The sequence below is a fragment of the Mauremys mutica genome, chromosome 3, assembly GCF_020497125.1.
Source record: "Mauremys mutica isolate MM-2020 ecotype Southern chromosome 3, ASM2049712v1, whole genome shotgun sequence".
In the NCBI taxonomy this organism is placed as follows: Eukaryota; Metazoa; Chordata; order Testudines; family Geoemydidae; genus Mauremys; species Mauremys mutica.
In genome coordinates, this window is record NC_059074.1 from 131290225 (window position 1) to 131312727 (window position 22503).

At 40.6% G+C, this 22503-nt stretch overlaps 1 protein-coding gene and 1 long non-coding RNA gene across 2 annotated transcripts in view; one reads left to right on the forward strand and one right to left on the reverse strand.

The window, feature by feature from the left end:
* DISC1 (DISC1 scaffold protein) overlaps positions 1-22503 on the forward strand; it is a 356636-nt gene that overhangs the window by 323599 nt on the left and 10534 nt on the right. The window contains 1 exon segment of the mRNA XM_045011010.1: positions 17331-17448. Coding sequence (XP_044866945.1) covers positions 17331-17448 — 118 coding nt within the window.
* On the reverse strand, positions 562-11094 carry LOC123367025. Its single transcript, XR_006578266.1, has 3 exons — positions 10677-11094; positions 2082-2326; positions 562-696 (listed from the first exon to the last, which is right to left on the reverse strand). It is a non-coding gene; the product is annotated as an uncharacterized LOC123367025 (long non-coding RNA).

A 22503-nucleotide genomic window follows, 5' to 3' on the forward strand; every position in this document is an offset into this window, starting at 1 on the left:
CCTTAAAATTTTATGTAGCTCTAAATTGACTCCAAGTATTTTTACTCTGGTTTCTTAGAAGTGGAGGAGGTTGGAATTTTTTTCATAGTTTGTTTCTGGGTAATTTCTGAATTATACCAGGATTTTACCCAGCCTTATATACAATAACACTTCATTTCTCAAGATATTAACACCTGCACATTGCATCTCTCCTTGTGTGTCCTTGCTTTGACTTTTGTTTGTTGATATTTTCCTAGTAAGCAACATCAGAGGCACTGCTGACAACTAATATCTGTGTAGATTTGTATGTGTTAAAATCTCTCTAACACCTGGTATCTGTATGATCATGTATACCCATGAACCTTCACGTTTCATTTCCTGACCTGTCCTTTTTTTCTTCTTCTTCTGGCATGCTGTGCAGTGTTCCCTCTTTAACCTTATGAAGGAAGGAAACACCTACTAGATTTCAAGAGAATTCAGGTGATTAAAGTTTCAAGGTAAAAAAACAAAATGTAGTAGTATTACCTTTGGTAAGCCAACATGTTTGGTAGCTACCACATCAGTCATTTGTAACATGTATAATTCCATCTCAATGCTTGAAACAGAGTGTGTATTGTTAGAGTAGAGATCAGGTTGCCAGGTTCTCTTCCAGCTGTGCTATTAATTTGCTTGATCTTGAGCAAGTCACCTTTCCTCTCTATACCTCAGTGTTCCCATCTGTAAAGAAGGTTTGTAAAATGCTTTCAGATCCTTGTTGAAAAGGTGCTATATGATTACACAGCATTTTGTTTGATTAACTATGTTTGAGATATTAATACTCTGTGATATTGAAATGGACTCTCACTAAAAAAGAAATAACAGTATACTTTTAAAATGACAAATGTTAAAAATTAAGTCAAAACTGTATGTGATATAGTGTTTGTCAGAATTTGGTGATAGCAGTCAGCAATAAAGCCTTTGTCAGTGGGATGCAACACATTACCATAGATTAAAGTACCCTCTGATCCAGGAAGTAAATATGCCAGATGTAAAGGGCAACACTTTTTTAGAAATCTAAACAAAATGTACTTTCATATTAGTTTAATTAAATATTGTATTTGTAGAGATTCAAAAATCATTTGGAGACTTTAAATTTATCTACCTTAAATGTCAACATTGAGCATCAGTGAAGGTCAGTGTTTGAGTATGTTTTCTATATCCTTAATCCAACCTGCAAAGGGATTCTGTAACAACAGGCTTGTATACAGTGCTCAGGTCACCATTGTACAGCCAGTATTTACCCACATTTACTACACAACGATGTCACTGCCCAGTCTAACCATAAGGAAATCCTGAGAAGTTTCAGATACCACTGTGTGTTATCTCTGGGTAAAGACTAGCTTTTTAATGAAGACATCTGTATCTCATAAAATTTAATCCTTCCAAGAACATGAAACATAGTAAAAACCAAAAAATGCACTAAGCAACAAACAAAAACTGAAGACAGAGTTAATGTCTTTGCAGAGTTCCCTTCTTTGTAGAGGTGAAGTTCTGAAAAGTTCACCAAGAATATTCTATGTTTTATCATTTGTTTCCTATATACAGGTCTCTGATACTGTGTGTTGCTTTGTCAAAACACTAACTGTAGCCCTCACTTGAATAGAGCTAAAAATAGTGTGTGTGAGAGATACTAATATCTAATTTTACAGTTTCATGACTTCCCCAACTACCCCTCAGCCTAGCCATTTAAATATTTTCTAATTTCTTGTATCATAGTAGAAATGTGCCTTGAAGAAGGCGAAGATAGTAGCCTTATGGATCAGTTCAGGGAAGTCTTCCATGTCTGTAAAAAAAAAATCTGTATGTGCAGACCATGGTGTCTGTGTGGGACATCAGTAGGACGCTGCACTGGCGCAAGGATGTACTCGTGCAGTGTCACGTAGATGATTGGGGCCGACAATCTTAATTTATAAATTAGAGTTTAATCTGATAATCGTTGGTTCTTTGGACAATATATTGACCAAATAAATCTAATAATCTACATTTCACCTCTCTCATTCTTTCAGCTTTTTGTTACAGAGTGGCTAAAAAAAAAGTTAGAACAAGTTTTGCTTTCCACATACAATTTTTGAACTTATACTGTTCTTTACAAACTTGATAGAAGATTCCACCTCAACTCCATCTACTGATTTTGAAGATGATATTCATTTGTTTGTAGATTTGAGGGGGAGGAGCAAAAATCACGCTTGTTTATAACAGAAACTGTAGACTGAAATATGGCCTGGCTGCTATTCCATAATAAGCTCCGTGGAAAATAGCTTTCAGGTTTCTCCTTTGATGACTTCTATCTTCTTTCTTTCTACTTATGCTGCAAAACAATATAAGAGTTCAGCCTGTGTAATTTTTACTATGCTATACTGCTGCTACACAATTACATTAAAATCCTCGTGTTTATACATAATGTATTATGTTTATCTTATGACATATCCCTAACAGGTTGTGGAGGATATTTCATTTGGTACAGATGATCATTTGTATGAGGTAAGTGCTTTCTAGACAACATAAGAGGATTGGGGGAAATTGTACTAACTTCCTTGGGATTCCTTTAAAACAGATAAATCTTTTTCACCTTTGGGTGAAAATTGCAGAATAGGGGGCAGATATTTAGGAAAGCAAGGCCAAAACCAAAATGAAGGGACCAATCTTTCCGCCATTGAAGATAATGGGAAAACTGCTAATGACTTCAGCAGAAGCACGATCAGACCCTAAGGCAGTGATTTTAACACAGATGTAAGAAATAGCATTAATGCATCAGAGAAATATAGACAGCTAGTGATAATTAGTTTTCTCTAGTGTACGACAATAATGATATTTTAACATGGAGCAAAATCATAATGCTTGTTTCCTCGTCTACCTGTACCACACTTTTTTTATTCTATTTGAATCCCTTTGAACAAATTATTTTTCCTTTCAGAAGTATATAAATGTTTGGAGTATAGATATTCAATATAAATGTTATCTGGATACAAATCCTGGATGTTTGTCATCTTTTTGGTATCTTGTTTTGCAATCATTTTGTAAATAAAGATGTCAGATCGTACAGTTTGTATCCTTGAGCAAAGTCTAAAATAATGAAGTAGTTTGAGATACATTTCCTGTCAAAAATAAATGGGAGGACAGCCTCTTTTTGGCTATAAACTGAGTGGTCAGATAATAAATCCATAGTTACACTTGTTGCCCTTGGGAGTAGTATAAATTCACCATGGCCCAATTCCACACTGGGATACCTTGGGCTGAAGCTTACATATTGAGAAAGTTTAATTGCTTTGCACCACTTCCAGCAAGCAAATTAATTACACAGGAAGTAAACCTTATTTCACATTCCATAGTAGTATATATGAGTATATGTACCCCCTGCTGCCCAGCCATGCAAATTCAAAAAATGAACTGTTGCAATATGGGGTAGCGATCTGGACAAGCTGCCACTATGTATTACCACCAGTTAAATCCAAAGGCTGCATAGAAGCTGGAAAAATCCAGGCACGATACTCTACCTCAAGAGACAAACTCAAATTACTATCTTTGTGGACAAGCAGACTGTGAGATCACGCCCATGAGACTGGATATGCCAGAGAAAGTTCAGCTGTGCATGATGGCGGCATGCGCAGGAAGAAGCTTTTGGGGGTGAAGGTTATCTAAGCAAAAAATGAGTTCGAGATGATTAAAACTGCCTCTCATGCCATTGGCCTCAGCTGTGAATCAGGACAAAGCCATGCATATGCCTCTGAACAGTGTTGACAAACAAAAGGAGTACATAATCCCACAGGCACCAAGACAGAGAAAACACCTGTTGTCAGAAAAGAATGACAACAATGGTACATGGACAGTGTCCAGTCATCAGCCACAGGCAGCTGCCAAGATAGCAGAGTCTTTACAAGATAGTACAGGGAGCATATGGCCTGCGATACAGAATGTAAACACCTCCAGCAGACTAATACACAGCAGTGATACAGAAAGCTGCAGGACAGTTGCTGGATCGTGGTGACTAGACAGAGGTAGAAAAAGGAATTACTTATACTGTGAGCCACCTGCAAATCATATCCAGCTATGCTGACTCTTTACACAAATGGATGTGCACATCAGAAAGCAATTTCTATGAAAAGTTCTGGCCCAGTGCAGATTATCACTTGCAAACCAGTAGATGACATTACCCACAGGAACATCTCACAACAGGAATTGGAATTATCCCAGGTACATTAAATGAAGCCAGTGTAGTAGTAGTAGTACACTTGCATATTCAAAGCCTGCCCAGCCCAGAAATACTGTATCATTCAGACAGAGGGAATACAGATGATAAGAGATGGGAATCTGCTCTCACACAGAACATGGCAAGGTGTTTTGTGTGACTGAACACTGGAGGACAGCAGAAAGATATAGACCTGTGTGGATGCTCTTCCGAGAACGTTCTTCAGCAACTGTAACACAGGGAACATGAGGGGACAGAATGGTCAGGGTTGCAGCATGATTTTGGCAGTAATTAACATGCCCATGTGCCACAACATCCAGCATTCTGTACCACTGCAGAGGAAGTGGGAAGATAGAGCTGATTGAGCTAAAGAAATGCAAGATGTGGATGTAAGGTGTGACGTAATTGCAAAGAACCTGAGTGGGAACCTTAGTACTTGAGTCACTACACATAAGAAGAAGCTCTGATGCATGTTGTTGTGTTGAAGCTGCTCCCGAACACCCCCACATGCCCATGCGGGAGCTTCATTCTTGGCAAAAGGTTGATGGGATGGCAAGAATTAAAGCATGTATGATAAGCCATCGTTTGCTGTGTTCCTAGTTACCTTTTGGAGTTTGCTTGGGTTATGTTTCACATAGCCCATCTCCTCTCACCAGTATGCCAGAACATACCAATCCCTGTCACTCAGACATGCAGAGAGCTCTGACAGAGTGAAAAGTTTGGAGGGTGAGATGCACAAGCAGTGATCATCTCTTGTGTCCATAGTCACACAAGACACACTCAGGCTTTGACATACAAACACAGACAAGTACAGTCCCACACCATCCCACCATTCATCTTGGTCTGCGCATCCAAACTAAGTCACCAGACCCAAAGGTGGCACACAGAGGGTGAGCCAGAGCTTCCCATGATGTGGTATCTCTGGAACCAAACTGCCAGGCAGTAGTCAGTATTGGGGCACAGCTTGTGTGGTTGCTGTAGCTGGGTGGTCACTCATCACCAGTAATGGGGTGATAGCTTTACAAACTATTTTCTCTGCTGCCCATTATGGATGGTGAACCACTGCTGCGTCTGTTCAGTATTTTTTTAAAGTACGGTAGATTGTTGTCATGTCACTCACAGACCATGAGAATGGTTAGTGCAGCTGTGGTGGTTTCTTGAATAGATGCATGCAGTTTTGCACATTGATGCTTGCTCTGCACATATTATCCTGGGTGTTGTACATTATGCACAGAGAGAATTTGGACCTGTTCTCAGTAGTCAGTGCCACCCTCTTCTCTACAGTGACTCTCACATTAAGGGATGCGTAACGTGGAGAAATGTTTTCTCCTTGTGTAGTTTGACCACTGTGTGGCTAGATAACTCACTGTCTGAGTATGGTATGAGATTATACTACGTATGGTTTAGGCCAGAGGTGGGCAAACTATGGTCCACGGGACCGTCCTGCCTGGCCCCTGAGCAACTCCCCAGGAGGCTCGCCCCCAGCCCCTCCCCCACGGCCTCAGCTCACTGTGCCACCAGCGCAGTGCTCTGGGTGATGGGGCTGCAGAGCCTGGGCCTGACCCAGTGCTCTGTGCTTCGTGGTGGCGTGGCTGGCTCCGGCCAGGCAACGTGGCTCCAGCGCTGCCAGCCACTGGTGCTCCACGCAGCGCGGTAAGGGAGCAGGGGGGTTAGATAGAGGGCAGGGGAGTTCGGGGTGGTGGTGTGGATAGGGGTTGGGGTGGTCAGAGGACAGGGGGGTTGAATGGGGGCAGGGGTCCTGGGGGGGGGCATCAGGGCAAGAAGCAGGAGGGGTCAGATGGGGCCGGGGCTGGGCCATGCCTGGCTGTTTGGGGAGGCACAGCCTCCACTAACTGGACATCCATACAATTTTGGAAACCCCGATGCGGCCCTCAGGCCAAAAAGTTTGCCCGCCCCCGGTTTAAGCATATATTCAAGTGTTGGTGTACTTTTTGACATACTTGGGTGTGATTCTTCAGAGGTGCTGAGTACCCACAGCTCTGATTAACTTCATTTTTGAGTGGTAGGAAATCAGCACTTCTGAAATGTCTGTCTGAAAGTGGAAACCCCATCTTGTATTTTAAATTACTTCAAACAGTTTTTAATGAGTGTAAAAGAAATATCAGTTCTAATTCAGCCTAGACGAAAAATGTCTCACCACGGTTTCTGTATCAATAGTTCTAAGGCTTTTTGTGCTGAAAGTTTTCAAATTAATCAAATTGTGCCCCTGATAAGACTATACAGCTTGCTTACTGTTACTGTGTCACTGTATAGGAAGGGCTGGTTTGGGGGATGTATCTGGGACTCTCACTTCTGAGACTGGAGTGAAGAGGAACTTTGTGGTGAAAACAACAGTGACAAAAAAAGAGTGTGTTGACTTCACTAATTCCTATATGCAAACTGCTGAACTAGAATTCAGAGAGAGAGTATGGTGTCTGCACTGGAATTGACCAAACATATATTTATACAGTACCACTTAGCTACAATGTCTGCCAGTTGGAAGTAGGGATTAAAATGGCTTTTAAGAAAATATGAACCACAGAAAATAAATTGAAAAACATTCTGATCTATTAAGGCCTAGTGTGCTGACATACTAATGCAGGTGCAGCAACGTCTGTTGCATATCCACAGCTGAAAAGGGGAGGAGAGGTGAATAAGTCCACTTTGCATTAGAAAGCTGAGGAAATTTTCCCACCACTGCCACAAATATATCTTACAACTTTAGGAACAACAAAAATAAACGCCATCAAAAACTACACCCTCTGCATACACAAATCCATACCATAATTTCATCTCTCTCTCACTATATTAATGTCTCCTAGCAGTAACATTCAGATTCCTAAAAGTGAGGTCAGTGCAAAAAATAACCAAACAAGTCTTAAGGTGCTATCAGAGTTACGTTGGCTTGCAGCATTAGCGTAACCAGCAAGCAGGAGGATTTGTGTTGAGCTTGAGGCAGAGTTCATTTACTTCTCTGAGATATTGTTGTGCAGTATACACAGAGCAGATCTAATCAGGAAGTGGTTGGAATAGTTTGTGTCAGTGGCAGTGTTTTTGCCTGCCTATATATACAAGTGTCAGGTAAAAGTATTACTAGTGCCAATACTAGGCATGAAAGATGCTGAAAGGCACTGTTCCCTCTCTATTTTTTAGCTGTTACCTCCTTTTTTAGAAGTAGAGGATTTAGATATAGAGGATTTGTTTTTGAAAATGTAGTATACTTACTTTTATTGACAGCATTGGTGAGTCGTCTCACCCCATACAAGACAATTCCCAGCACTCTGTCTTCAATGTTAAACGACAGTTGAAACTATCTATCTACAGCATGACCTCTCCTCCCCCTCCCCGAAAAAAATCAATACATTGCCTTATACTCATATCTTGTGAAGACCTTGGTGTATATTTCTCATGACCTACTAATGTGGTATCCAGTGACACAGCTTGTCTAAACTAGGGAGGGAATTGTTTATTTTAACAGAAGAAGCTCTCTCCCATATATAGATAATACACCCAGTTTAATATTATTATTACATTAAGATGAAGTTAAGCTTGAGAACACATTTCAGTAGTTTAGGGTAAACTATATTACAGGAGTGTTGTCATTACCCACTAGAAACCATGCAGTAGTCATATGATTATGAGTAAGGGATATTGGAATTTGTGGACCCAGATTAAATTAAACTCATTTTAAAAGAAGTATTTGATTTTTTTTTTCATTTTCCCCCTTATGATGTCATAGGTCTGGACTGGGTGCTAAATTTATTACAGGACTCAGTATTAATCCATTGTAATTCTGGATCCAGTTATCTGATTTATTTGTAAATTCTCAGAAAATTAATTCCGTACTCAGAGAAAGTGCTGTAATTTTGGGGAGGATGGGCTGTATTATTCATATGTAACAAACAGGCTGATTCCCTTCTTTAAGTGCAAAACTTGACTTAACAATGGAGTAACTATCAGTGCATCCATAATAACTGCACACTATTATTTCAGAATAGTTTTTAAATTAATCTACTGATAGAGCAGAAATTGAGTCTTTGCAGTAGATCTCACTTAGGAGCCTAAATTTTAATTTAGCAATGGCATAAAGGATCTGTAGCCATCCTTGTAGTACAGTGTTTATCTACAAGGTTAGCATTCAGTATGATGGGAAATAACCTCAGACATTATTTTTGGAAAGTTGGTGCCTTTCTTAACTTGTGTGTGAATGTTCCTTTTAAAAAAAAATCAAACAGCACAGTGGGTAGTGATACACAGCATCAAAGGGTAGACATGTTGCCTATTGAAATTTTGGGGATTTAGTGATACCTCAGGCCTCCAGGTTCTCTACATCATAAAAACTGTGTCATTATCATTGCTGAGCCCAATTTGTACTTTTGTGCCTACATTTCCAATCAGTCATCTCACTGGTGCCCACAATCTCAAGCTCCTAATTAAATTCCAATAAGGGACTGGATTTAAGGCCCTTTTAAACATTTTTCTCATTAATATTTCATTTCAAAATTGCATTGGATGGGGAACACATTTTAAGCTAATTGTCTATGAATGTACAGAGCACCTAGTTACACACTGTTCATTATGCAAATCAACAAGAAGAAATATTTCGAATAAGTACTTGTTGCAGACCGTTTGGGGTGTTTTCCAGATTAAAGTTTAGAAACTCTGCTAAATGAAGTAGATACATCGGAACACGCAATGCTCTTTTTATCTTACAAAAAAAGACAGTCATTAAACCAGTTTTTCCAATTATTTATATTTTGGGGCTTTGCTTTGGCTGCTGTTTTAACATACTGAGCAGGTTAGTTGACCAATGTTATATTAATTGTTTATAGGCTAAATCCTGCACCTGGTGCTTTACTAGTGAGACACCAGCTGGAGCTGTTCTGCCTGATTTGACTCTGTGCCTACCCAACACTGAGAGAATCGTAAACAGAAAACTCCCTCCCTCTTAGAACTGACCATGGAGAGACTTTGCAGCTATCCAGCCGTGCCCCTGTCCCTGGAGGCAGAGTCAACCCACATTTCCATATGGTTATTGAAGGATAGGTCTGGACTGGCAGGCTGAAGCAGCCTGGACAAAACAATTTGAAGAGCTGAATCAGAGGATCTGTATAAATGTTGTAATTGTTAGTGTTATAAATTACAGCACCAAGAGGGTCTCCGCTAACAGAAGAAAAAACTCAAAACCTACACAAATATTTGATCTTGAAACATTTCATAATATGCTCCTCTTCTGCCAACCTACCCCAAAACAACAGTTATTAACAGTGCTATGGCTCTACCTAGAAACAAGGTAAAAGTGCAGTCACTCAAGAATGATATATGAAGACTGGTCCACAAACTCACCCATATTTTATTCCTCATCTGAACAGCTGAATTACAAGTCTTCTATTTCCCTTATTTATTATTTGTATTACAGTAGCACCTACTGGCCCTAAAACAAGATCCACATTGTGCTAGACATTGTACATACACATAGCAAGAGACAGTCCCTATTTCTCAGAGTTTACAGTTGAAATAGACAAGACACTCAAAAGCATAATTATCCCTATTTTATAATGGGGAAACCGAGGCACAGAGTCTATGACTTGCCTAAGGTCAAACAAGTAGTCTGTAGTAGAGCTAGAAAAAGAACCCAGCTCTCCTAAGTTCCAGACCAATGCCTTAACCACAAGCGCATCATTCCTCTAAGTATATGTTGTATATTGTGATCTCACTTCAGATTTACATCTGTGTAATTAACTCAGTAGCAGCGAGAATTTGGCATTAAGTAAATGGGTGCTTTTGTCACATGAACTTGAAAACGGTATACAAAGATGTATCAAAACGTTGTTTTTGTCGGTATGCCAAAAGTAATACTGTCATAGGCCTATTTTTTGTTTGGAATGGTAGAAAAATCTCAAGAGTTCCTTGTCAAACCAATTTGACATCTTCATAATTCCTTTCTGAAGGTTCATTCTCTCTTTAAAATTTTATTTAGCTCTTTGCAACAAGAGAAAGCAGTAATGCGTCAGAACAAAATTACTATTATAAGACATGCTTGCTAACAAAAATAAGTGGGGTGCTAAAATGAAGATAAATATACATGTAGTTTGTGTTTCTTAGCGTTGATGCAAATGGACAAGTCAAACTGGATGGAATGAAAATATGCAGCAGTTTATGTACTGGATCTGACTTTAATCTCACTTACACGGGTGTATGTTAAGAGTAGATCTGTTGAACTCACTGAAGTTTACATAGGGGTTTAACTGGTATAAGTGAGTAAACAAGTAAGCCCACTACATAGTTCTGTATCTGAAGTAATTCGATCCATTGATACCAAATATAGTGGTCAGAGTGAAGTGCTGGTAGTTGGGAGTTACGGGTTTTGAGCACAGCTCTACTGCTGTTTTGCAGAGTGGCCCCATGGAAGTAATTTTAAACACTGTGCCTTCGTTTTGCCATTTGTAAAGTACAGATAATACTTCCTTACCTTAGTAGAAGATGATTGACAGTCTGCACACTAGAACTGTGAAAACTTGCAAACATTTATTCTGTTCTCCTTCCGGCATGAGCCACTTTTTCCATGTTTCACCTAAAAGAAAACCTGACTTCACTGAGTCATTCTGGGACTGAAGAGGGAAGTGGGGTTAGCGGGTTTCTTGCTGTGATCAATGGGGCCAAAGCTAAGTGGAAAATTGTTACTTCCTCAAACGCTAGTGTGTGATGTGGGACTTTTTTTTTTCCCCTTGCTGTACCACTTTTCTAGTTGGTCATTATGATAATGAAATTAGAATCCTGCTTTCCTGAATACTTAGCAAACAGGAGTCTGTATGTTTCACGGTTTTCATAAGAACAGACCAAAGAGTCTGAGTTGGAGGAGACAGTGCTACTTTTCCTCTTAGAAGACATTAAGGGTATATCTGTACTGCAAGTGAAGGTGTCATTGTAGCACAGGTAGGCATACTACACTAGCTTTAATCTAGCTAGCACGGGTAACAATAGCAGTGTAGATGTGGTGACATGAGCTTCAGCATGTGCTAACAACCAGAGTACAAGCCCTCCAAGGACCCAGGGTATGTACGATTTTCCCTGCTGCTTCTCCCCTGCCAGAGCCTTTCCCCACTGCCTCCCAGCTGCCAGAGCCTGTCCCTGCAGGGGGAGTCTTTTCCCACAGAGGGGAAAGGCTCCAGCTGCAGGCAGTCAGCAGGACACTACAATGCTAAAAATAGCAGTGGAGGTAGGGCTTGGGCGAGTAGAGGGCCATGTAGGGTATGTACTTGGGCAGGGCCGGCTCCAGAGCCCAGCGGGGCAAGCACCTGCCTGGGGCGGCCCTTTCCCGGGGGGGCGGCAGGCTGGGCCGGCGGACCTGCCGCAGTCATGCCTGCGGGAGGTCCACCGGAGCCCCGGGAGCAGCGGACCTGCCGCAGGCATGACTGCGGAGGGGACGCTCGGCCGGCGGCTCCAGTGGACCTCCCGCAGGCATGCCTGCGGCAGCTCAACCGGAGCCGCCGGACCTGCGAACCGCCCGCAGCTGCGGGAGGTCCAGCCGAGCCGCGCGACCAGTGGACCCTCTGCAGTCATGCCCGCGGGAGGTCCGCTGCTCCCGCGGCTCAGGGGCGCCTCCCGGGCATGACTGCTTGGGGCGGCCAAAAACCTAGAGCCGCCCCTGTACTTGGGTACGTACCCACACCCTTCAGTATGTCTTTTTTTGCCTAAACTATGCCTCACCGGCTACACTGCTATTATACCTTAGTAGGGGAGCTGTGTACTTTATACGATACCAAAAGACACATGCGGTGTAGCTGTACCTAAAGCTAAGGTGGCTATGCCTATCCAGGCAACAATCACACCTTCACTTGCAGTGTATGTCGACAGATCTGCAGAGACCAGTCTCCCTTTCCCCAACAGCACTGTTAAATCACCACTCTGAGATGCATGGATACACTGTATTAGGGACTGCTGGTTCTCAAAAAGGAAAGGAAGCTTAAACATTAGCCATTTCTTTGCCTAGCACTTCATCCTGTGACAGTTTTTGTATAGCATCTCTGCAACAGCACATGGGTACATGATTGTATGCATCATTTATCTGGAAACTAACTGCCCTCAAGTTCATTTTAGAGCTGGAAGTCACACTAAAAGGGTGTTTGGAGCTCTGGCTCCTCAGCCAGTCAAAAGAATAAAGAAAGAAAAGCTTTGACATCCTGACTAGCCTGAGGGGTTGAAGTCTCAAGCTAAACCTCAAGTTTAAATGGGAAACATTGGAAATTCCCTAAAGAGTGCCAATAACCAGAGAATGTCTCCAGGTTATCTAAGTCTATCAAGCAGTGCTAACTTGAGGCGTGACAGTGACAAATCAAAAGAGAGGAAGAGATAAAACATCCAGTCCAGCTGGTACAGAACAGAAAGAGGATTTCTGCTGGTATGGGATGAGCAAACAGGAAAGGAGAAAGAGTCTATTTTTAGTTACATCAGTGTAAATCTGAAGTAACTGTTGATTTTATTTGAGATTACGTTGATATACAGAGCCTGGAGTGACACAGGACATCTGAGTGGAAAAAGAGGAAGGAAATTAGAATTTTCTAAGGCAGCATTTCCCAAACTTTTTAAAGTTGAGGGGTCCCACTTCAGAAAAAGGAAACCAATCATGCCCCTCCAACCCCGACAGGTATTTGTTAAAGTCCTACCTAAAGGATGCAGACATACGGAGTAGAATGTACAGATTCTTATAACATGATGCTTCCTCTTCTTTCTTATGTGCTTCGCTGAGCAGTGGAATAGTTTAAAATGTTGACATTGGCGTTGTAGCCAGTGAAATGAATGGCACAATTCACACTTCTACACTACTGTTTCAGGCTCTTTGGAGACTCAGGCAGACATTGCTGCATATGTACACTTGGGTCATGTTTTCACATGTTTTTTTTTAAAACAAAGTAACAGCTAGACACTAACTTTTTATAAAAAGAAATAAAAGCTGGGATCCTGGAGGACAGTTGGGAGGTCTGTCTGTGCACCCTTTTCCCCAAGAGGGGCACACCTTTTACCTGGGGGAAAAGCTGCTCTAAGATCTGACATGGGCTTGAAGGACCCCTCTGCCTACCCACAAAAGCTAAAAGATAAGAAATACCGGGTATACCAAAAGATGGACCTTTTCTGTAACTGCTGAATCAGAAAACAAAAGAGAAAGCGAGGTCTAATTAGGAGCCCACTTCAACTAATACACAGATCATAGCTACAATGAGAGGGTGTGGTGGAAGATCTCCTTTTGCATGTGACTTTAGGAGATGATCTGGAGGAGCCAAATGAGATGACCTATGTTGTCAACAGAGTAAAACTTGTCTGAAGTAGACCAACACAGAATAGTTCTTCATTGACTAGGGTATTTCTTCATGGCGGAGTTAACACAGGTTTTTACTTGGGTGTGGCCCTCAACCTCCCTCCCATCCACACACACAATTGTCTTGCCTGGGCTAGCTGGATTGTCCAAGGCAATAGCTTAAAATCAGAGGAGGCTTTCATTTGGATTGATGACCCACCCATTCTGCAATGTGGGTGCAGGCTAAACCACTTGAGGGCTGATGGTCCTTCAGTGCTTTCCCACAATTACCCCTGAGGGACAGACAAGTTCTCTGACAATTCACTGGGAAAGAATCACAGCATAGCTCAGCTTACTGCAGTGCCAAGAACCCTGGCATATGCCCCAGCAGTCCTAGCAACACCCATGGGTGAGTGCACACCACTGAGGACACAGTAATTCAGGTAAGGCTTTGCGGTGTGGCCACACACAGCTGAGCTAGACAAACCCAGATGCTCAGACCTAGGTGCCGATCACCTGAGTTAATGCTGCAGTTAAGATGTCTTAAGGCTCCTGTGTATTTCGTGTACCATGAAGCACAGATGAAGGCAACTTTAGAAAGGATTTGGGTTCAAGGGACTCTGGAAACCAATCCTGTCTTTCAGCAATTGTGCTAGTTAGGTGACTGATATTAGGGCTAAAACTGGCCATGCAACAGTACTCTAGGAAAATACTCTGACCTCAGACTTGACTTAACCCATCTGAAAATGGGGACGTCCCAATATAACACACACCCTTATTGTATCATTATGCTTAAATATAATGACACACATTTTCAAAGACAATCACTTAATCTATACACTATTTTTTAACTTTTGCCTCCGATGATGATTTTTTTCAAACCAGCCTTGGAAATCTCATAGTTGTTTAGCAGCGTGAGTCTGCTCTAATATACTAATAGCCCTTAATTAAAGCAATGTACTGTAGTCTGATCCAGACAAAGTACTCAATATATTGATATTATGGAACTAGAGCCTGCTTTTTGTTTACATGTCACTTTAAAACAGCACTTCTTCATGTTCTGTACTGTGGTCATTTATTTTACCTAAGCGTACAGTCCGCAGCGATAGCTTGATTTGGAAAATCTCATTTATATGTTTTATCCATCAAAGCAAATCTGCACTTAAGAGCTTTCAAATCCTAGTTAAAAGCTAAATCAAGTGCTCGTATTTTATAGTACCGAGCAAACCATCACTGCACCAACCTCCCCCGCCCCCGTGCACACATGCAACATTGACACATTTGAAATGCTGGCTATATGAACATCTAATTTTCTTATGATGGTTAACTTCTCTAGAAAAAAAATGGCATTCAAAGATGAAACTTTCAGTAGGTAATCATCATTTTTAGATATACTTTCAGAGCAATGACTGTCAATGATTTACTAACTCTTCTTTTTCTAGCATTAGAGTTACCAAAGTTTACTTAGAATGCTGCAATCTTTTCTTGTATGCTTCTCACAAAGCTATTCTATAATAGCCTTCCAGTTGTGTAAATTGCTCAGCTTAGCCCTCTCCCTAAAAAAACATACAAGAGCTTGCTGGTGTACGGAATAACAATTTACCAGCTCGATGGATGACTCATTTTCTTTACCCAGTTCTGAGACAAGGACATTTACAGTCAATAGAGAGAGATACCACCTTCTCCCCACCTGCCTCTGAATTTAAAAACAATAGGCCAAATTCATCACTGGTATAAATTCACTGTTACACCATAGATGACTATGCCAACACTCTAAAGATCCACAGAACCAATATACTTCACATTGAACAGCACACTCCAGCAAAGAAGAGCACACATGCTTCATAAGAGAAGCTCTGTCTACCTTGTAACCTAGGCAGTGAAGCTGTTTGGTCACCGTCCCAACCCACCCACCCCACTGTAGCTTCCCCCCCACCCCCTGTGTATTTTTCCTCAAGGAAGACATTTCTGGTTTAGCTTATTATTAGTGAATGCTTGGGTTTCTGCATAGGCCCCAGAATCCTTTGCCATTATTTATGCCATGATTTAAGGAAGCATCACAGCAGCTGGCATTGTGGATTCTGAGGCTCATATAAGAGCCAGGATACTAGTTGCATGTGTAAAATTAACATCACCTGTTTAGATGAATTTGTAGGGGATGCAGCAAGAGAAGAATAGTTCAGGCTGACCGGTTAGTGAATGACCGTGGTTGTCTCAGTACTGTGGTTATGGAAATTCAGAGCTGGTACCTAATCACCCATTTATATATACTTCGCTTTCCCCGAGCCTGGCCATGTCACCCAGTGTAGATGCAGGTGCAGATTAAAATAGCAAAATTGCCTTTTGTATGTGTCACAGTTACAATTTAATTTTAGAACTTTTTTTTTCCAGAATGATCATTTGCCAATTTGTCATTCACCTAATGAGGAATGACACTGCAAGGAAATATGTGTAGCGAATATTCTAAACCTGGTTAATTGCAAAATTTGATCCATCCTGTAACGGGAAGTAGCATTACACATTTTAAAATGGACTGTGATTGAAATAAAAATTGTGGGAAACAACTAGTTTTTTAAGCTTATATTTTCTTGCTTTCTTTTGTAATGCAATAGCAGAATACTGTTAATCTAAACCAGGGGTGGCCAACTTGTGGCTGTGGAGCCACATGCGGATCTTCAGAAGTTAATATCCGGCTCCTTGTACAGGCACCGACTCAGGGGCTGGAGCCACAGGCACCAACTTTCCAAATGTGCTGTGGGGTGCTCACTGCTCAACCCCTGGCTCTGCGCCCACTCCACCCCTTCCCACCCCCTCCCCTGAGCCTGCCATGCCTTCACTCCTCCCCCTCCCCCCAGTGCCTCCTGCGTGCCACAAAACAGCTGATTAGGTGGTGCGGGGAGGGAGGAGGAGGCGGCGCTGAGCAGCAGCCGGTGGGCAGAAGGTCCTGGGAGTGGGGGAGCTAGTGGGGGGCTGCTGACCTATTACTGTGGCTCTTTGGCAATGTACATTGGTAAATTCTGGCTCCTTCTCAGGCTCAGGTTGGCCACCCGTGGTTAGTTAGATCAATACATGTTCAGTGTTCTTAAGATGAAAAACATTAAATAATGGCACATATGTCAAGCCCGGCCAAAATTCTGAATTATTCGAAAAGTCAACACTTTAGCCATTTTTTTTAGTCTTTTCAAAAAATTTTAGCAAATTTAGTGCTTGAAAGAGATGTCAACATTTATAGCTTTCAAGGAAAATTTTGAAAAATACCAGTGACTTAGAAGCCCAAGTGATGTTTTCAACAGCAACTTAGGCACTTAGAAAGTCTCACTGAAAGTCATTGGACCTAAATGTCTAAGTTACTTTTGAAAAATAGGACTTTGATTTCTAAAGTATTTTGGTGGTTTTGAAAATTGTACCCCTAGAGACTATAGTCTATTTAACGATAGAACATGCACAGCATAGGCAGTGCAAGATTCCCCTTCACTGAAGGGCTGGGAGTGAGAGGGCAGTTCTGTCTCAGTGACTATTTAATTCCCTGCTGAGTGTGACAATTATCTTGACTTATTTTGCTGCTTGGAGATGGATTGAGACCACCAGCTCATTTCATTTCACATAGGTCACCAAATCATCATACAAAAACAGCCTTCAGTCAGTACAGCCCACACCATGGTTTGAACAAGTGACCTAGCAACGCAAGGCACTGTATCCTGTTACCAGTTCCCTGAGCCATCCAGTGTTACTGTTTTAAAATATTTATTTTATCCTTAATTTGCCATGAATTTGAACTGTACTAATGGAATCAATAGCAATCACCTTTTCTTTTCCTTTTTCAACTCCTAGGACTTCCACTTATTTTCTGCAGAACTGGGAGAAAAATGTGAAGCAATAAGTGAGAAACTGGTGCAATTAGAAGATCAACTCCAAACATCAGTCTGCAGCTTGGATGACGGTTTTATTCATATCCTTTTGCTACATAGATTAACTATTTATCTCCCAGCTTCATGTAAAGCACTAGTTTATTTTAGCATGATCTGAATATGTTAAGTAAGGTGGAAATGAGTGAATTTAGCTAATGTGGACATTTGTGGTCTAATAAAACATTCCCATAGTGCTCATTCACTATGGATCTGATCCAGTTCGTGATGAAGTAAATGACAAGACTTCCGTTGACTTAAATAGGAGTGAGATAAATCCTATAAATTTAATCTTAGACTAAATGTTTAAATAGTCATCTGCTTATCTCTATCAATCTAATCTCTGAGTTTTATAATGTACACATCACTGCAGGTGTCTAGTGCATAAAGTAGAACACTTGTAACAGCCAACACAAATCTGCACTTTCAAACATGATCTATTTAGTCAAATTAAATGTGAGTTCATGTGCAGTCAGAATTGATTATAGATGTCTAATCTGGCTATTGTTCCTTTTGAAATATTCAGTAGTTGCATCATGTGGCATCTACCATGTGATTTAACCTGCATACAGTGTAAATAGCCATAAGAGAGTTGGGTATTTGATTCTCTTCCAGCTGAAAGCCCTTGGATAAAATACAGAAAGAACCAAAAGGCTGCTTATGCCATCCAGCATCCGGGTAAAGGTTGCTTAACCTTTACAGAGCCATCTGCCATACCTACATATGTAGAAATTTCCCAACTTTAAAAGTACAGACTATCTTTTCACCTGTGTTGTCTAATCCTCTTATTGTGTTTATAGAAATAAATTACTTCCACCAAAGGTAGTGATTCTGCTGAGAATGGAAATTAGCCTTCAGAAAGTGTAAATGTAAAAAGCATAAGAAGAGATTGGTTGGGCTGGGGTCTTGGGTTAGTATTTATTCTTTGTAACTGCTGAAGAGCTTACAATCTAAGCTATACAAGCCAAAGACATGATGAGCCATGGAACACTAGCTCGAGTAAAAGAAGATGAGAGGAGAATTTGGGTGGAGGAGAAAGTAGCAAGCTTTCCTGGAGCAAGGAGCAGAAAGAGGGCTTGCTAGGGGTCACAGGGAGTTTGTGATTGTTCGTGGCACAGGAGCAATGTGATAGAAATGAGTAGCCATGAGTGCGAGAAGAACAATGAAAGGAGCAGTAAGGAAAGAGGTTCAGGAATAGCATACAAAATGAGAGGCAATATACAGATGGGGCCAAGATTACGTAACACTTTGAAGGCTAGGATATGAAACTTAAATACAGATTGAATCCTTTCATTGGCTTTCTCAGAGGCCAGCAATTTTGTTGGAGTGACAGGAGAGAAGAATGATTTTGGAAACACTATATGGATTTGATTGGAGAGAAAAGATGGGAGAGGTGGGAAGGTCTAGAGAAGAAGTTTAAAACAAGATAATGATGGACAAGAACTGGACACGGGTTTTCAGGGAATGGGGAGTAATGATGGCTATATTACAGATCAAAAAAGGGCATGCTTAGTAGAGACAAGTATATGGGGAGAAGTGTAAATATACCACTGTGATTGTAAATCTGGGAGACAAAGTGCCACAGTTACAGGGAGAACAGCACCTTGGACCTCTTTTAGTCCCTCCCTCTCATGTGCACCTGTTAGGTAACAGGGCTGGCTTCCTGCACTTCAATCCAGGCAGAACCACACAGTCCAACCACTCTGGGACTGGGTCACTGGGTTGCAGCCTTCCTGGTTCCCAGCCAGGTTAATGACACAGGCTGAACAGTGTTTGGAACCTGTAAGCCCTTTCGCTCTGGGAACCTGTGACCAGGGAGTTGATTAAAGCAACTCAAAACAGGGTCTTCAAAACAAAGTATTATTCATTTGTTTCCCCAGAGGTACAAAGCACATAGAGCAAAGGGTAAAAACAATAAAAAAGCTAGACACATGCTCTGACCTACACCTTCATCATTCCTCATCAGCTTTTGTAGGTTCCTGTTAGCCCAGCTAATCCCCATCTCTGGCTGGGAAAAATACACTTTCCTACTTGCAGCAGGCGCTCTCTGTCTCTGTGTACCCCTTAGCCTATCAGCTTTCATTGATTCTCTCTGGGCAGCCTCACCTTGCTCACCTAACCCTCCTCCCTTTTCTAGGCCCATGCTCCTGTGATGGGTTAGTGTTTCCCTTTGGTCTTTCTCTCATCAGCCTTGGCTCTCACTAGGATTGGGACATAGGCGTCACCTCTTCATGGCTATAAACCTGGCTACTGTGTTTTACTGTTTGGTGGGATGCTCCTTATCTAGCCCATTATTTTACCTTCCCTGCTTGGTTCTTTTAACAATGCCTTTTGATCTAACTCCAACTCCATAGCAACTCCATCATGAATAAGGAGAGTCATGCACCATATTCATAAAAAATAATACATGTTATTTCCCAGTTTGTGTCTCACAAATTCTTAATCGTTGTGTTTTCAATGGAGATAGAGAAGAGACAGAGTGGAAAAGTATTGAAAGGAAAGATGAAAAAGTTCCATTTTGGAGAGTTTGTAATGGTAGCTTGTAATGACACCCAAGAGGAGGTGTTAGAAAGATACTCGGAGATAAGGAACTAAACAGAAGGCATACAGTTCTAAGAAACATAGATTTGAGAATCATCCTCATCAAGGCTGGAGTTGAAACCATAAGAACAGACAAGGTCATGAAGGAAAGGCAGTATAGAGGCTAAGGACAAAATCTTAGGAGACACTAACAGATGGAAGGCAAGAGGAAGATGAGACACTTTATTTGAGATGCTGTATTGTTTTATAGACCTGCAGAGCCATTACCAACCTTGCAAAAGTTTAAAAGCATAAAATAAGCCTGATATTCATTAAAAGTGCATAATATTTTTACTGTTTAAAATTCCTATGAGAAACAATGATTCAGCCAATGTAATTAGCTATTTTGCAGTAATTTGTCATCACTTAGAATCCCTCGCTGCTCTAAATGTTTGTCTTATTTTTACAGGAAGATAATTAACCTGTGTTTAGCACAGACCAATTTGTAATGTGTCTGTGAGGCATTTGTATAGTATAATTGATCAACCTTAATCCTGTTTGAGATCCCTTTGCAATGCTATATACATACACTCATTTAACTCCCCTATAATAAATGGCAGGAGGTTCTAACTTTACACCTTATAGCTCATTCTTAATTGAGCCCAGTGTGTCTAACAGGTAGAAGAGCACAGGGATACAGGAGTCTTCTATTCCCAGCTCTGCCACAGACTTGCTGTATTTTCTTTTGGAAGTCACTTTACATCTATACTTGAATTAACCCAGCTGTGAAATGGGTCTGACAGTAGTTACCCACCTTACAGGTTTGTTTTGAGGTTTCATACATTTTTGTTTGAAAATAACTTTTTGATATTTGAATGACAGACACTACAGAAGCACATAGTATTAGTATTATTTTTATAAAGGCAGTGTATGCTTCAATTTAGTTTAAATTCTAAATGTAAAAGTTAATTAAAAATCATTTTGAACTTTGAACAGACTTGTGGGTCAATCTCATTTAGAGAAACAATTAAGTTTTCACCCAGATTAGCTTTGAGTGTCCCAAACCCCCATATTTCCTTCCCCACCTTGACTACATTTTAATAGACAATATCTTTAACCTATTATTAAGCAATTTTCACTATTCACAAGATTGATCTTAACATGATCATGCACTTTGCAATTAGCATTAAGATACATACAAGGTTCACAGGTAGTGTAATTAACAATAGTGAAGAAAGACAATTTAGTGGTGTTTGTTAAATGCACTATTAGGTGAAAATTTGGTTTCTAAGTCCAGGTACTGTAGATCACAACAGAAATCTGGAGATTTGGAAGTCTGGAGATTTGGGTTTGCGTCAAGACTTGGCTCTTTGACATCAGTGATTACATAAATGGAGTTAAATCCTGTGGGAAAGATGCTGTTATGGCTTCCAGGAGGTGCATCAAGAACAAATCAGAAAACTTATTTAAAGTTTGTTGAATATCTCAAGTGATTGCTAGCAACATAGAGCCTTTAAACTCTAGATTACTGACTAAAATCCACTAAAGGTGAACGTAACCAAAAGTTATCAAGTTGTCCTTTTGTTTTATTTAAAAGGGATGAAAAAAAATCAAATCTTTAAACCATTATTCAAAATCAATCTGTTGGCTGTTAAATAGCCTATGAAATAATCATGATCTCATTCCTGATATTCCTTTGTTACAAAAACTAGCACCACAATTGGCACTAGTTACTACTGTCAACAAGGAGGTTAAGGATTGAGCTTTTCACAGCACTTACTTGACTTCAGTGAAAACACATCTCAAATAGTAAGTGCTTATATGGTCTTTATTAAAAATACTTTTAAAGGTATAAAACTATGTAAGGACTATTTTATTTGTAAAATGTGATCTAGAACTTAATGAGTACTGTAAAAACTTCCCAGCAAAATTCTTGACTGCTCTGTATTTAGATAAAAGAAAGGAAGCTGTGAATATACTGAGGAGGAAAAAAAGTATGTATGGACAAAATTTGCTGTGAAGGTATATGGATGTCTCTTTTTAATGAAAAGGACTATAAACCTCCCACAGATAACTACATTCCTGCAGCTGTCAAGAAATTCTTCCAATATTTAGTATACATCTTGGCTTTGATTAATAATTAAATCTATATTAGAGGAAATAATTCCCAGTTGCCATTGTTTTTCGTTATACATTTAGATGGCACATAACGCTCGAATCAGCCATGCTGTTACTAGTAATTGCTGGTATGACATGAACAAAGCAGAAGGCGATATTTCATGGTGTTGAATATTTACACAGAGCCTCTTGGGAGTCTCATTTGATATTGAAGTTTCTCACTGCAAATATTAAACAGTACCTTTGTATAAAAAAAATCAAACAAACAGAATAAAAAATCTCCTCTGTAGCACTCTGACTGTCTGACATGTTTGCTAAATTATATGTAGCATAACCAAATATAACCACAAAACAGTCAACTATAGTTAATCAGTGGCAAGTGTATGAAAACAGTCTGCATCATTAATTGGAAAAACCAAAGAAGGAGAGGTGACTCATTGCTGGTGTCTGCAGGGCTGATG